This window comes from Piliocolobus tephrosceles, chromosome 5, assembly GCF_002776525.5.
Source record: "Piliocolobus tephrosceles isolate RC106 chromosome 5, ASM277652v3, whole genome shotgun sequence".
Lineage (NCBI taxonomy): Eukaryota > Metazoa > Chordata > Mammalia > Primates > Cercopithecidae > Piliocolobus > Piliocolobus tephrosceles.
In genome coordinates this window covers 4,148,088-4,165,653 of record NC_045438.1, presented here as the reverse complement: position 1 = coordinate 4,165,653, position 17,566 = coordinate 4,148,088, and the positions used below count along the sequence as shown (strand labels likewise).

The window sequence follows — 17,566 nt, the reverse complement described above, 5'->3', positions numbered from 1 at the left end:
GGCTGGGCGCGGTGGCTCAAGCCTGTAATCCCAGCACTTTGGGAGGCCGAGACGGGCGGATCACGAGGTCAGGAGATTGAGACCATCCTGGCTAACACGGTGAAACCCCGTCTCTACTAAAAATACAAAAAACTAGCCGGGCGAGGTGGCGGCGCCTGTAGTCCCAGCTACTCGGGAGGCTGAGGCAGGAGAATGGCGGGAACCCGGGAGGCGGAGCTTGCAGTGAGCTGAGATCCGGCCACTGCACTCCAGCCCGGGCGACAGAGCGAGACTCCGTCTCAAAAAAAAAAAAAAAAAAAGAAAGTTTTAATGATGCTCCCTCTGTTTGTTTGTTTGGTTGGTTCCTAGGGGAAAATAAGCTGGTAGGGGACCTTCTGGTCTTAGGAGGAGCCACACTCTATGGTATCTCTAACGTCTGGGAAGAGTACATCATCCGAACCCTGAGCCGAGTGGAATTCCTGGGAATGATCGGTCTCTTTGGAGCATTTTTCAGTGGAATTCAATTGTGAGTATAAATAACAAGAAATATAGATAGTAGAGGGACTGTCAAGACTTATTCTTAACATTTTTGTTCTTGGGATATAAAAATCAATGCTAGAATCCAGGCACCAGCTTCCTGTGCAAAGGACTGATGAAATCTGCCAACTCAATATCTTTATTAGTAAATTTCCTCCAAATTAAACAAGTTCAATATAAATTTTTATAAAACATCTAATGTTTTATAAAACATTGAAGATAATTTGCTAGAAAGCATTAGAAGCATTAGGATTGATTCTCTGAAACCAATGAGTGGGTTATTACTTCGAGAAATAGAAAAACTAAGCATAAATGCCCCCAATTCAATGCATTTGCAGAAAGGAACATTCTGTCTACTAGTGACAACCACCAATAGAAAACCTATAGTTTAAAATTATCCTTTTAAAAATGTGTGATTTTACTGCCCATGGATTTGCAAGGGTGGACCATATTTCAAATTTATCTCTTAGAATTTAGCATTTCTGTTTTCCTTAAAAAGGTGAAGATATAATACAGACATTCACTAAGCACCACAAAGTCAAAAGCACCAGTTTTGCAATAATTCTACAACTGAAACATGTAAGTCATCACTGACTATTGCCTCAGAATTTTTTATAAGTTTCAATCAAAGCAATTTTCCACTGGTAAAGACCAATATTATAGCTTCATGGAACATATAAAGAATGATAGTATACCCTCCAGTCAAATTTTACTGAATCCCTTTCTACAAACAGGTAATTCTGATTTTACCAATCTCTTTCTACAAAGCAAGCACTTTCTAATTGCATGGGTTCAGTGTCTGAAATTATTTATGGAAGATATTTTGGCATCACCTTAAACAGGTTTTACAAATAGACTGTTTCAACAATCCTCCAAATTTTGTTGTCTTGAGATACTGGTGAAAAACTTCACAGCAAACAAGGTACAGTCTGAGAAGGATTTATTTGGGGTTCATTTTTGAAAGTGATGGCATTTTAAAGCCCCTAAATTTGGTGTGTCAGCTTTGTGAGAGGAAAAGGAATTACCTAGTTCAACTATTCATAGCCAACATTTTGTAGATAGATGACTTCTTTTATGGGTTATTATTCTTGAGTCCAAAAACTATGTTCAGAGATCTAGTGCTCATTTGCTTCAGTTATAGTCTATTAGAGTTGACTGTTCCCTTTGGGGGACACTGCTGCCAAAATAATGGAAGTGGCATTAGGGTGTCCTTGGCAAGTGGGATATATTGAGGGCTCACTGGAATCAAAGTAATGCTGGTAGAGTGATGCCAGTGCCACCTCCCCATTCTCTTCTAGATCAGTGGTTCTCAAAATATGGTCCTCTGACCAGCAGCACTGGTATCACATGAGAATTTGCCAGAAATGCACATCCATGGATCTCACCGGATCTCTGAATCAATTGCTAGGGTTGGGACCAGGAAACTGTATTTTAACACGCTCTCCAGATGGCTGTCATGTACATTTAACGTTGAGAACCATTGCCCTAGAAAACGCTCAATCAGAAATTGATTAAACCTGCAAGCACAGACATTTCCTGAACCTCACGGTTTGCTTTTCAGAAAGCATCTATCCAGCAGAAACAAAGGCTGCAGGCAGACTGTTTGGATGAGAAGGGCAGGAAGGGTTGAGCTCCCCAGGGCCCCATGGCACACCCTCACACACCGACCAGGTTCTTCAGGGAAAAACCGCAGGCTGCCTAATTAGACTTGCTTCTACGTGACCCAAAATTCTTTCTGAAATTCACTGGGTTGCTTCATTATTTGTATAAATCTGATAAGTGGAAAAAAAAAGAACGAAAGTAAAGTGCGTTCTAATCTTGCTCATCGGGTTTATTTTCTTCGAATTTGCAGAGCTATAATGGAGCATAAGGAGCTGTTAAAGGTGCCCTGGGATTGGCAAATAGGTAAGGAGTTGGCTCAGCTAAGACGCTCTTTTTATAACCTGAGAAATGTGTTTGAAGAATGGTGTGGGTCGGGCGGAGCACAAACAAGGAAGGGATTTAGAATGGTAGGGGACAAGGGAAAATGAAATCCCTTCATCCTTTCAGGAAATCCTGCACATTCTGAGAGACTAAATTGTATGATTCATAGTGTTTCCTAATTGAGCTTCTGCCCATTATCATCGCCAAGATGCCATTAGGGGAGACACAGAAGTGTGTTATTAGGTTAAAGACCAACAGAAAAAAAAAAAAAAAAAAAACCGCCTGAGGCAGTGGTAGCACATAAATGACAGCAATTCACCTTAGCCAAGAAACACTAAACTGATGTGACCATTAAAAAGTGCTACTTTAGGAAAGGGAAAAAACTGAACTTAACAAAAAACCATGAAAGGAAACAATGTAATGGGCATTCTGAGCCCATAAAAACATTTCAGAAGGGAGCAGTTTGCACAAAAGAAATGGTTAATTGATCTCCAAATGGACTTAGAAAATACTGGACATGCTTTGAGCTAGTTAAGTCATCCAGGACTTCTCAGGTTCCACCTGTTTCTAAAACCACTTTCATCAAAGAAATTTAGGACAAGGATGTAAGATACTAGGAGATGCTCTAATGATCAATCTCAGCAAGCCCTAAAAAAGGGACTGACATTTAATACCCTCAGAACGTGTCTCCACAGTGAGCACAGAACGCAACGTGCCTTGTGGAATTGCATGGAAAATGTGCAGAGTGAATGCAAGTGGCAGGGAGGGGGCTACGGACTCTTCCCCACACTGAAGCTGGCTGCTTGAGCCATCTCTTCTTTCTATGACTTTTGATACAACTTTAGCCAAATTCTGTGTCCATAAGGAAACACAATAAAAACATAAACTCCCGTGCATCACTTTACCTGCCTGTCCCCATCCCCTAAGCACATGAGGCCGACTTACTGCAGACATCATTTCCTCTGAAGGCACGCTGTGAGCCACGGAATTGTGCCTGAGTCTCCCTAAGGGTTCTCTCTAGTGACTTCGAGGGCTGAACAGCCCTGTGTCTCAGAGTCCTGCCGTTTAATTTCTCTCCAGTTGTGCTACAGAATGATATAATTAAAGGAAAATCAACAGGGCAAGGGGAGAGAGAAGAGGAGGGCAACAGGGAAAGGAAACCAGATGCAGGTTACAGAGAGCATTTGTCTTTATGACCCACAACACCAGAAAACCAAATGTTACCTGTGCTTGGTGACACTTCACATGCAGCGGTCCATGAGTATAAATTAATTTTATATTGATGATAATAGTAATGATCAAAAAGAATTTGTCCTCAAACTATGTGGATGCCATGTGCATATCCACTGAGGTTCTGTTGTAATTCAGTGTTAGCTAAATGAGTCATCAAAAGATGGTTTTATTCTGAGCTCTCATATTGCCGTTAAAACGTCAGTCCCCTATAGTTGAAGATGATGAAGGACAGTGTAAAAGGAACACATTACAGAGCCATCCATTTAATTTCTGATTGGAAATGAGGCCAAAATGGCCTCCGTAGCACAGTAGGGTGACTGTAGTTAACAATAATTTATTGTGTATTTCAAAATAGCTAGAAGAGATTTAGAATGTTCCCAACACACACAAAAATTTAATCAGTTGTTGAAGTGATGGATATCCCAATTGCCCTGACTTGATCATTACACAATGCATACATGTATCAAAATATCACATGTACCTCAGAAACATGTACAATTATTATGTATCAACAAAAAATAGCCTCGAAGGGAAATCAAATACTCATCTTCCTCTTTCTGAAGCATTTGTAGGGTTGCGTTTGGGATGTGTTTACACCACGGCCTCCTTGGTCCTCATTATCTTGCCCTGACCTACTGCAAGGTTCTGTTGTTAGCTCAATTCTAGACACATGGCATGCAGGGGATAAATGTTTACTAAGTGAGCAAATGAATGAATGACAAGCAACAAAGATGGTCCTATTCTTTCCTCTCTCATCTCACAAAATACAGACAAAAGGGAAGCAGTGGAGACAATGGCAGGAGACCTTAAGCTTGACATTGCACTTTCTTTCTGTGGAACTGGGAGATGGCATAGCAACCACTGCAATTCATGGGCCAGAGAGGCAGGGAGACATCAAGGGAAGATCAGCAGCCTTTCAAACCCACCCCACACTCCTTGAGAAATCACCTGAGAGGCCAAGCTCTGATGACTATGTCTTGGTGGAAAGCTCACATTCTTCTGTTTAGGAGACCAGAATCCAAGAGATCTTCATTTTTCAGCATCTGTCAGTGAATTTCTCTGCCTCCCCACTCTCCGCATTAGTAATCTAACCTCGTATAATCTCTTGGATAACTCATGTGGTTACCATTTTATCAAAGTGGAAAGATGGTTGTTGTTTTTGTTTCCTTGGGATAATAAACATATTTTCTATTTTTTTCTTTGGGATACATGTTTTCTATTTTCTTAGCTTGAAGGCACTTTTAAAAACAGATTTTGTTATATTCCTACAACACTGGTCAATTGCGAAATACAGAGCAATTAAGAGCAAGCGGATAATCGTTATTGTTGTTTGTTTTTATTCCATTGTTTTACTCTACTGAACAGAAAGACTGGTTGTGATGATCTAATCAGTAAACTCAAGTCAAACGTATGACCTCATATGCTAAAATACCCTCCTTTGGAGCGGGAATGTTAGTCACATTCATAAGTCTAATAAACAACTTAAACATTCCCTTTATCCCATGGGTCATACTGTCATACTGTGGGTCATACTGTGCTAAAGGATGTGTGAACAAGTGTAATCGATGTGAAAGTCAAATGTCAGAGAAAAGAAAACGTGTGTTGCAGGTCAGTGAGCACAGGCTTATGGTATGCAGGAAACTTCTTTACTTTTGATGTTGTGGTTGATGCTTGTCTTGGTTTTGGTTTTAGTATTTTTCCTGGAGACCAAAACAAAAGATTTGGCCTCTCCCTGAATATGGAATTATGGGATTACAGAGCAGGAAAAGACCTAGAGGATAATTAAGAATACACCTTTCCTGGCCAGGCGCAGTGGCTCACACCTGTAATCCCAGCACTTTGAGAGGCTGAGGCGGGTAGGTCACTTAAAGCCAGGGGTTCAAGACCAGCCTGGCCAACATGGTGAAACCCTGTCTCTGCCAAAAATACAAAAATTATCTGGGTGTGGTGGTGCATGCCTATAGTCCCAGCTACTCAGGAGGCTGAGGATCACTTGAACCCAGGAGGCGGAGGTTGCAGTGAGTCGGGATCGCACAACTGCACTCCAGCCTGAACAACAGAGCAAGACTATCTCAAAAAAAAAAAAGTATACCTTTCTTTTTACCCATGTTGAACCTGAGGCCTGGGGAGTTGAGGTGATGCTCGTCAGAGCATTATGTATCTGAGCAAAGCTAGCCCTGTGCCCTTTTTATACACTTAACATAATGCATATGTTCTGTGAAATCATCTGACCTAGCCATTGTTTTTAAGAATTACAAATAATATTTTAAAACTCTGGTATATTCAAAAGAAAGAGAAAGAACACCACTGGAATCCCAAAGAAAAAGATGAGATCAAGTATATGTAGCCTATACAGATGCATACTATATACATATAGTAACTCTCTCTATAGATAGATAGATAAATAGATAGATAGATAGATAGATAGATAGATAGATAGATAGATATTAACTGAGGTATTGATTAGAGTCAAATAGGATGTTCCTTCAAAACCTTATTTCTCTTTATAATAATTAAACAATATAGATGAGTGTTATGTACTCAGAATTTAAAGTCAGGCTGCCTGTGTGACCTAAGGGCAAGTTACTTAACCTCTATAAGCTGGTCTTTTGCCTGTTTACTCACAGATCCATCTTTTACCCTTTCCTCTGCTCTGCTTATGCAAATCCACATCGCAGCCTCCCTTGTCAACTGGATTCCAGTCAGTTTTGGCCAATGGGAAGCAGTCGAGGGAGATGGGAGGTGGGAGAAAGAAAGAAACCGGTGTTTCTCTCTGTGTCCCTCTGTTTGGGGTCAGATCTCCTCTAGATGTGGCTGAGTCTCCTCTGTGATTCTACCCCTGCTGGGCTTCCCTAACTTCTGACCCCGGGTAACGTGGCCTTCCTCTTGTATTTCCCTAGCTCTTGGGTTGTGAGTAACTCCCTGCTATTGCTAATCTTCAGGTTGTCTCACCATCCCTGTTTCCCCAGCACCCATTTGAACACCTTTGTAACTTGTACTCCATATAACATATCCTCTGTTTAACCCAGTAAGGACTGCGTTTCTTGAATCTATAAGCCTATTTCCTAACCTATATAAAGAGGATAGCAATAGTTATCAGCATTATACTGTTGTGGAGATTAATTACTATACATAAAGTACGTGACACATAGTAAGTGCACAATCCACATTAGCTGATAATAGTATTTCCCATCTCTGTAGCTTAAATTACTTTAGTGCATAAGCACAAGAGTGACCAAATTCTATCCTTAGTGACAGAGAGAACATTCCAAGAGGAAATGTTTATACACATACTCTGTTATAAATGTACTGACTGCAGCCCTTTTGTTGTTGTCAGTCAAAAAGCAATTCAGTTCATTCGTATGATCATGCTGATCAATTGAAAACCCTACCTGGACAGAAAGGTGGACTTTCAGAGGCATTGTTAATGTCCATTAACTATTTAATGTCCATCTAAGAACAGTCAAGAAAGGGCAACGATGCTGGATTCCAACTCTCAATTTAATCATGTGTTAACTAGGCTGGCTATGCTTTGCTTGGGAAACAGTATATTCATACACAAAAACATCGGTTGACCTAGTTGTCAATTGTGAGAGTGTGTATATTCCACTCCTATCCCCCTACCTCTAATTTCTGCAGTATTTAAAAATAGGTTGAGAATATTTTAGCTGGAAGCATCCTAAGGTAGGATGGTTAGCAAAGTTCCATGTATTTATTTTCCTACTCTCCTTTGCCCACCAACTGGGTTTGTAAAATCTCACCACTTCTCTGAGTCCTCCAATGATATATCCAGCTCCCTACTAGACAGATCCTTTTGGATAATGCATAAGCGTCTAAAACAACACACTCAAAATGGAGCATTTTATTTCTCCTAAAAACCTGGTCCTTTTTTAGCTCCCTCCATCTCGGTATATGGCGTCACAGTTCACCCAGTTTCTAAATCAGCCAGAACCCCTGGGCATGCTTCATGCGATCCTTTCCCTCACCGCCTACATCAGGCTATCACCGGGGCCTGTTGAGTCTTCACAAACCCAGACACTTCCCTTCTCTACTGCCGTTTCAAGTAAAACCAAGCAAGCTATCAGCCTCTCTTGCCGGGACTATGACACCGCCATTCTGACTAGTCTTTGTAACTGGTCCCATGCTTTTCTCCTTCCAATCCCTTCTCCACAGAGTAGCCAAAATCATCTTTTGAAAATGTAGATCAGATTCTTTTAGTCAACTGCTGCGAACTCCTCAGTGGCTTCCTCGTACAACTAGAATAAGATACACATTCCTTTCCAAGACCTGCAAAGCCCTGCATAATCCATTCCCTTCCCAGTTTCCCAGCTTCCTCTGCCTGTTCTCTTCATTCTGCTTCGGCATTCTGGCCTCGGTCAGCATCTGGAACGCTTGAGGCCCTGTCCCTTTCAGGAACTTTTCTTGTGCAGGTTTCCTTGGCTCCTCTCATGGCAGCCTCCTTTTGGTCCTTCAGCACTCGAGGTAAATGCCACCTCCACAAAGTAGCCTTACCCCACCACCCTGTCTAAAGCAAGCTTCTGCCATTCTCTTTAAGAAACCCTTGTCTTTCTGCATAGCATTAATAGCAACTCTAAGCTTCCTGTCTATCCTGCTTTTCATTGTTCCTAGCCCATAGCAGAGTGCTCAGGGCATAGTCAGTACTCAGAGAATAATAGTTGAATAAATGAGTGAATATACCAACAGAGCCCACGAGTCCAAGTCCACACAAAATGATGGAAGGGTATTATTCTGGAACTTTCCAACCCAGTCATGGTATTTAAATTAGTGACACCTTCAAAAAACAAAACAAAACAGAACAAAAAAATAGAAACAAGGCTCTGTTGCCTAGACTGTGTTCTGATCAAGTTTTATTATTTTTAGTGGATTAATCTAAGGATGGATCTTGTCACAGATTTCTTTAAGGAGTACCAAATTAATTTTTATGTCTTTTCATGTATTAGTCATAAGTTATGTAACATTTATTGCATTTTTAGTAGCTTGGTTAAAAGGAAAATGAACTACAAGTAGCATGAAAACACATACAGGAAAACTATCTGTTTTTAGGGAATTCAAACTTCTGATGGAGAATTAAAAACCAAACTAATATTACTGTGATAGAATCTATGCATAGGACTTTTACCTTTCCTAAATAGGAAAGTGGCTGGTCCCCCTTCGTCCGAGGGCACTTCCACCACGCTAGAGGGGGCTGTTGTACTGAGTTTACTTACTTATGTTCAGAATAATTTTCTTGTAGATCTGATGTGGCTTTTCATATGCAATGATGATTTTGTGCCCTTAAGCACTTTTCATATGGGCAAACCCAATTTATCTTTGGATGAATCCCTGGTCCTCATAGGCAGAAAGACCAGATATTCAGTACCTACCAAACTCCCCAAAATCCATAAGTCAGAGGAAGCAAATCTGCCCACAGCCCACGCCAGACACATTTAATCAAGGATTCCTTTGGAAAGGTTATTTTTATTATGTTGTAATGCCCAGGCAGACACTGAACTGTAGCACTTATGCTTATCCTATGCCTTATTCTTTCAAGGTGGAGAAAAGAGTATTATTATTTTTTTTACATTTCCATTGTATCAACATTTAGGGAAAGTACATATTTAGCTGTAAACTCCTGCTTGGGACCTTGCAAAATAGAGTACCCATGTCTAGGCTTTATTACAGAGAAAGAGAGAAATTTTGAGGATGAGAGATTGGCCACATAGTATTTTAAGGTCACGAAAGCCCACATGTGAGAGTTCACAGTAGGCCAGGATATGTGATGGAAGGGCAGGACTCTGTGTGTTGTGGGTAGGGCAGAACAGAATTCACGAATCTGGAAGAGACTGACAGATCATCCTGTGTTCCCAGCAATGAATTCATCTACCCAAGGCCACACAGTCAAGATTCCAATTCAGTATTCTAAGTCCAGGTCTCTTTGACATGCAAGCTCTTCAACTTTAAAGACTACGTAGTTATTCATCATTGTGGGCAATACATGATAGCAAGCGGTTTTGTTGCTATTACTCAAATTAAAAACTAAGAGTTAAAAAGAAATGTTTAAAAATAGATGAATAGCAAAAGCTGATTACAGCACAATTGGGAGAAATCAAAAACCTTGATTCTGTGTTCTGACTATCACCACTAAGAGGCACTCCTTCCCAGAAGAAGCAAAATGTCAGCAATGCAATAAGAAGCAGAAAGTTCATTTTCACACTTAAATTTTTATTTTTTGATCTTACTTTATTTTTGTACTGTGTTATCCAATAATAAGCACCAGTGAATAGGGGGAAAGAGAAACTGCCTTGTGTGAGTGACAGGTGGTGTGCACTCTTCCCCTTCTTTCCTGCTGTGGATGCTGAAGATGCCCTGGAGGAGGCTCTGACGCTGCCTTCTCTTTACTCTTCCCCCAGGACTGCTCTACGTCGGCTTTAGTGCCTGCATGTTTGGTCTCTACAGCTTTATGCCAGTCGTCATAAAGAAAACCAGTGCCACTTCAGTCAACCTCTCTCTGCTCACAGCAGACTTGTACAGCCTGTTCTGTGGATTGTTTCTCTTCCACTACAAGGTAAGTTGAGTGAGTGCTCCTTTGTGAAGATGATACTTTGTAGGAAACAATGAACATGGGTAGGAATGCCTGAATGTCAAATGCCCTGATTTTGTGTAGGGAATAGGAATGCAACTGGATGTGCTAACCTCCGTGATTTGGGTATTCACATTTCAATTATAAGACAGAGACAGTTTGTCCTATGAGATCAGTAACTATGGACAATTGATAGTAAGAGATAAGAAACAGCCATAAAGGAAAGAGCTTTTGAATACTAGGGACAGTTTTCCTGACAGCATTCAGCACAGAAGCTACTCTTTTTCCAATATGAACCTAGGAAGAGTTGTACAGTTCCCAAACTACAGCTGCAAATGGATTCTGCCAAAGGCCTTGGCAGAGTATGTTCTCTTTGGAGAAAAGACACAATTCCTGCAGTTTCTGCTTTGCAGATATTTTTATAGCAAATATGAATGGAAAATGTTAATGCACTAGAAATAGTTTTTTTACTAAAAGATTGGGGTTTGAGTAAAGGAATGCAAAGAGATCATGTGAGGCACTGGCAGTGAATGCATCAGCCCTAAAGAAGAGAAGAAACTGTCCAGTCCAAAGATGTCAGCCTCTCAGAATGCAAAACTCTCCCCACATCTTCACCCTAGGAAGCATGACTAATTGATTGTGGCACACTGAGGTCAGATCCTACTCCTCTTAACCCCACACTCGCTGCTGCCAATAATAGTCAATTAGAATTGACATGTGAGAAGATACCACTTGCCATTCCTTAACTAGTCCTATAAGACAAGAGTCAACAGGGACGATGACCCAGTGTGAAACAGGCCAAATATGGAATGTCCAGGCAGATAAGACCAAACTTGGACAGCTGAAAGAAGAAGAGGCAGAAGAAAAGAGACACTACTCTGGCCACTTTTAGCCAAGTTCCTCACCAATGGTATTACAGCCACCATCCGCAGCACTCGGGGGTGGCCAGCTGATGGGGCACCTTGGTGAGCAAAGCGTCTTCATCCAGATGAAACTGGGTGTAGACGTTCCTGGAGAAACAAAAAGCTAAAAAGAGCATGTACTTGACATGACCAGGGGCAAAGCAGCTGAAGTGAATAATAAGGATTACCACCGAGAAAAGCAAAAGTCATAGCCAAGAAACCAATGCAAAAGGGCAGACACGGGTGAAAAAGAGAATACAAATGAAGCTGGTTAGTAGCTAGGAGGATCAGAAACAGATCTTTTTTTTTTTTTTTTTTTTTTTTTTTGTTTTTTGAGACGGAGTCTCGCTCTGTCGCCCAGGCTGGAGTGCAATGGCCGGATCTCAGCTCACTGCAAGCTCCGCCTCCCGGGTTCCCGCCATTCTCCTGCCTCAGCCTCCCGAGTAGCTGGGACTACAGGCGCCGCCACCTCGCCCGGCTAGTTTTTTGTATTCTTTAGTAGAGACGGGGTTTCACTGTATTAGCCAGGATGGTCTCGATCTCCTGACCTCATGATTCGCCCATCTCGGCCTCCCAAAGTGCTGGGATTACAGGCTGGAGCCACCGCGCCTGGCCTCAGAAACAGATCTGAGAGACGGTACAAGTTGAGAAAGTGGCTGTGACAGCAGACAGGAATGATGTTCCTATTTTTCCTCCAGCTTTATTGAGGTATAAGTGAAGAATAAAAATTGTACTATATATAGTACTTAAGATGTACAACATGATTTTTTGATGTATGTATACATTGCGAAATGTTCGCCACAATCAAGCTAATTATATCCATCGCCTCACATCGTTACCTTTTTTCTGTGTGTGTGTGTGTGTGTTTGTCTGTGTGTGGTGAGAACACTTTAGATCTACTTTCTTGGCAAATTTCAGGTACAGATTACCATTAACTCTCATCACCATGCTGTGGGTTAGGTCTCCAGAACTTACTGATTTTATAACTGAAAGTTTGTACCCTCTAGCTATCATCTCTCCATTCCCCCGACAAGTTCCTGTTTTATATATGGAGCCTTTTGCCCAATACAGTGGCAAAACTAAGAGCTTAGAGAAAGTATCTAGGACTGGGAATGTTTATTGTTTGCAATTTGTTTTGTCTGTATGGAACAAGCTGTTTCCCAAGCTACCTTGGTCCTCATAAAGGGTAAAAAGCAAGGTCACAATATGTTCCTCTCATACTGCTCCTAACCAGTGTGGGAAGACCAGCTTCCTTCAGAATCCCCCTCCTCACACATCCAGTCATTTTCCAGAGCTCTGGGGAACACCTGGCTGTGGGTGCATCCTCACAGCAGGTGGCCAGCAATATTCTTCTCTCTTCTTCAGTTAAGCATCTACATCTAGTCCGTTACTTGGTGTGAACTCAGTTCTTAGCAATTAATCTTGTAATTTGCTTTGTAAGCTTCTGAACTAGAAGAATCCCTTTAATCTTCCTTAAGGAAAGATGACTAAAATCTATTGTTCTGCTGAGGACTGCAGTCACTGCTTGGGCGGTTCAGATCCAGGCCAGCTCCCAGCATGCCTGAGAGCAGTGTTCCTGAAAGTCTGGTTTCACTGGGGTGCTTGATAAAAATGCCGATTTGTGGGCCACACCCCTAAGCCACAGAGTCAGTGTCTGGAGATGTGTCTGGGGAAGTGTGGCTGGTAACAGGTTCCCCCTGGCAGTCTGATGCCCTCTGAGTTCGAGAACCACTGTCCTTGATAAGAGTGTACTCGAACAGTACCTGTTCCTGTCTGAGCCTGTCCTTTCCCACACTTCCGCTGATGTGGGGTTAAACCTGGGGTTCCTCAAATTTACAAGCATCAGGAAATGAGAGGGCTGATATGCTAATTATCTGCAATCCATCCTCTCCTCCTATTATTTGTATGTTCCTATTCACTGAGGATAAGTAACTTTGCTGAAGAGGAAAGCATGTAGTAACCCCCCATTATGCCATCAGAAGGGAAATTCTGTTATCTGAAAATTAAATTACTGTATTCACTAATTTAGAATTGTAATGGATATTTTTATTTCATACAGCAATGATTTGGGGTTTTTTTTTTTTTTTGGTATGGCAAAATACACATACATTTTGTTACTATTTGAAAGATAAATTTTCTTAAAGCAGGAATGGATCCAACAGAGTAGTCATTTCTTCTAGTTAAAATTTATTTCTATTGCCTTTTTAAAAATTGACTATAATTGTAGATTCACATGCACTTTTAAGAAATAATAGAGAAAGCCCCGTTAACCCCTGTGAGCCCAAGTATCTGAGATAGGTCTCAATCAGTTTGGAAAGTTTATTTTGCCATGATTAAGGGTGCACCTGTGACACAGCCTTAGGCTGTCATGACAGTATGTGCCCGAGGAGGCTGGGGAACAGCTTGCTTTTTATACATTTTAGGGAGACATAATGCATCAATCAACACATGTAAGATTTACATTGGTTTGATCTGGAAAGGCCAGACAACTCAAAGCAGAGGCTTCCGGTCACAGGTTAGATTTAAACATTTTCTGATTAGCAGTTGGTTGCAAGAGTTATCATCAATAGGAAGGAATGTCTGCTTTACCACAAGGGGTTGTGAAGACTGGGGTTATCATGCAGATGAAGCCTCCAAGTAGCAGGCTTCAGAGAGAATAGATTATAAATGTTCCTTATCATATTTAAGGTCTGTGTTGATGTTCATGCCAGTTGGCTCTTGCTGAATTCTAAAAGGAAGGAGGGTATAGTGAGGCATGCCCAACTCCCCCTTCCCATCATGGCCTGAACCAGCTTTTCAGGTTAATTTTGGAATGCCTTTGGCCGAGAGGAAGGGTCCGTCCACATGGTTGGGGGACCTTAGAATTTTATTCTTGGTTTATAGCCTTTACCTAGTCACTTACCCCTAGTGCTAACATCTCGCCAAACTGTAGTACAAAAAACCCCACAAAACTGTAGTACAATACCAGGATGTTAACACTGATACACTCAACATCCAGAACATTTCCATCAGCACAGGGATTGCTCATGCTGCCCTTTATAACCACACCTACTTCCCTCACCCACCCCCAGCTCCTCAAAATCACTAGTTCGTTCTCCATTCCTATAAATCTGTCATTTCAAAATGTTATATAAATGGAATTACACAGTATGTTACCCTTAGGGATTGAGTTTTTCCACCAGGAGAGGCGTCTTTAAACTAAATGAAATGTTGTGTGGAAAAGGGTTTAGTCAGTAAGCTTAAACTAAGAGTTTAAAAAATACTGATGTGGCCGGGCACAGTGGCTCACACCTGAAATCCCAGCACTTTGGGAGGCCGAGGCAGGTGGATCACCTAAGGTCAGGAGTTCGAGACCAGCCTGGCCAACATTGTGAAACTCCATCTCTACTAAAAATACAAAAATTAGCTGGGCATGGTGGCAGGGACCTGTAATCCCAGCTAGTCGGGAGGCTGAAGCAGGAGAATTGCTTGAACCCGGGAGGTGGAGGTTTCAGTGAGCCAAGAGCGTGCCACTGCACTCCAGCCTGGGCAACAGAGTAAGACTCCATCTCAAAAAATAAATAAATAAATAAAAATACTGATGCTTGGGTCCCCGTCTCACCGATTCTAAGCACCCAAGCATCAGAGGTTTAAAGGCTCCCCAGGTGATTCCAGGGTGCAGCCAGGATTAGGCCCCTGGTTCAGACTCACCATACATGGCTGCAAGCAGGTAGACCTGGGACCAAAGGGTGAAGGTTACAAGCTTATTGCTAAATATAAAGACACATTGTTAACAAGTAGCTGAAAGTGCAATAGACTATCTTGGGAAGCAGGCGTTTCCATGGCGAGAGGAAGCAGGACACTGATGTGAGAGAGTACCAGGGGCCTCAGCTTCTGTGCTGAGGATTGGACCAGTGACCTAGTAACCTCTGAGAGCTCACTTGGTTTTACTATGGTCTACAATTACAGATTATTCTTTAACTTAATGATGATGCCTTTAGGCAGCTTTCTGGTCTGGTTATAAATATCTGCCTGTGGGAGGGGAGGGCTAGTTTTTCACAGATGTTGCTTATCCACGCAGAACTAAATGACTTCATGAAGCTCGCCTGCCTAACATTGATTATTTGGGTTTTTGGATTTTTTTTTTTTCACTTTCCACTCTTGGAAAAAATCCATTCCTTTTCCGTCCCATCATTCCACTGTCTGCAACAGTTCTGCCTCTTGCGCTGACTGCTGTGCTGACTGGACAGTAAAGCCCCAAGTTCCTGGGAAGCAAATGACCTAATTCTAAATTCGTCTATCTGAAAGGCATAGTGCTTCTGCAAACTCTAAATCGTACCAGGCTTTGAGAAGTGGTTATGTATTTCTATTCTTGATTACCTGACAACATTATTGAATCCAGAGCAGTAAGTCTATAGCCATCCACAGAAAGCACAGGAAATGAACTTGCCTGGGCCTCAGAGACCCCCGAAACTAAGCCCAGGAAGAGACTGACATGGAGGCTTTTCCATTGGAGGGTGTACTGACTTTTCAAGGTCAGAGCTTGGTCTGAGGTCTACCATCTTATCAGTATTGTACAAACAAGACACTGTTGAAATTGAAAGGATGTTAGCTGCCTGTTGCTGTGTAACAAATTACCACAAACTTAGTGGCTTAAAAAATAACCCAAATTTACTATCTTACAGTTCTGAAAGTCAGAAGCCTACCTGGGCTAAAATTAAGTATTAGTAGAGGTATGTTGGTTCTGGAGGCTCTAATTTCCTTACCCTTTCCAGCTTCTAGAGGCCACCTGCATTTCTTGGTTCATGGCCCCCTCCTCCATCTTCAAAGCCAGCAGTATGGTGTCTTCAAATCAGACTCTGCCATGCCTGCTTCCCTCTTTTGGATCTGCTATTACATTCAGCCCACCCAGATAATCCAGGATAATATCCTCACCTCCAAATCCACATCTGCAAAGTCCCTTTTACCTTGTAAAGTAACATATTCACAGGTTTCAGGGATTCGGGTGTGAACATCTTTGGGGGATTATTATTCTGCCCACCCCAATGGGACTAGTACTGATTCTACCAGGACAATACGGGTATACTGACTAGAGGCCAGGCCGGCTGGGATGTGTGGACATGTGGCTCAGAAGCTGTGTCTGGGCAGTGAAGACACATTCTCTGCCTGCAGACACTGTGCTCTGTTGAATTTCCTAGCTGATTTTTAAAGTAGTTCAGGTTTCTTGCTAGTATGTGATTTCATTTTATTTTATTTATTTTATTTATTTTTTTTTTTGAGGCAGAGTCTCGTCACCCGGGCTGGAGTGCAGTGGCCTGATCTCAGCTCACTGCAAGCTCCGCCTCCCGGATTTTTACGCCATTCTCCTGCCTCAGCCTCCCGAGTAGCTGGGACTACAGGCGCCGCCACCTCGCCCGGCTAGTTTTTGTATTTTTAGTAGAGACGAGGTTTCACCATGTTAGCCAGGATGGTCTCCATCTCCTGACCTCGTGATCCGCCCGTCTCGGCCTCCCAAAGTGCTGGGATTACAGGCTTGAGCCACCGCGCCCGGCCTAGTATGTGATTTTAATAAAGAAAACACCACGTCACGTGGAGAGAGAATAAATTGGAGTGGGAAAACTATTTCAACATCTACCATGTAAAGTGTGAATTAAGCAGCATGGTGTGGCCAAAAGAGCGTAGACTTCAGAGTCCAGGGAGCTTAGATTTAAACTGGCTTCTGTGTATGTTTTAAGTTATTTGGGCCAGTTACTTATTCTCTCTAAATTTCAAGGTGATGAGGTTTGCCTTATGGAACTTTAGAGCGGATTAAGTTAGATAATGTATAAAAGGTGACCAGCAGTGATACGGTTCTCTGCTTAAACATGTGTTTCAGGATTAGTAATTCCTATCTCATTACATTTTTGGACTATTAACCCTAGTCTAAGATTTTGTAACTAGATGTAGTGCTTAACAATTTTGTATGAGTTCTCTCCAACTTTTTTCCTGTTTGAAAAGGCAAGCCTGGGGTCTCATGCATTGAAATGTAGAAAACATTGTATTAGGCATTTTCAACTGAATTATTTGATTCCTTGATTGCTTACCATGGAATTTTTAGGTGACAATCAGAAATACAAAACATCTGAGGGTTGTTAAAGTGAAATACCAATCAGTTCTTTCACTGTATGCCATCGTGTGCTGAACATTCTTGAGCAAAATAGCAGCTGACATGAAATATACAGAAAATTCCTTTTTGCCTGACATTTAAATGACGATGGCTTATTTCACGCATTTACTATTAACATGTCAAGGCTTAATATTGCCACAAAATTGTTGTAATAAAGTTGAGAGTAATTTCATAGGGACATATGATTTTTGAAACTTTATTAAAATAAACTAGAAACTAACAGACAAAAATAAACATCATACGTACTCTCCAAGTCCCCCCCCCCCC

At 41.7% G+C, this 17,566-nt stretch overlaps 1 protein-coding gene across 2 annotated transcripts in view; it reads left to right on the top strand.

Annotated features, from left to right (window-relative positions):
• Nucleotides 1-17,566, top strand: part of SLC35F1 (solute carrier family 35 member F1) — a 404,897-nt gene that overhangs the window by 367,227 nt on the left and 20,104 nt on the right. For both annotated transcript variants that reach the window (XM_023219009.3, XM_023219010.3), the window contains exons 5-7: nt 349-505; nt 2,369-2,421; nt 10,083-10,237. In XM_023219009.3, the coding sequence (XP_023074777.2) occupies nt 349-505; nt 2,369-2,421; nt 10,083-10,237 (365 nt within the window). The remainder of the gene's footprint in view (nt 1-348; nt 506-2,368; nt 2,422-10,082; nt 10,238-17,566) is intronic.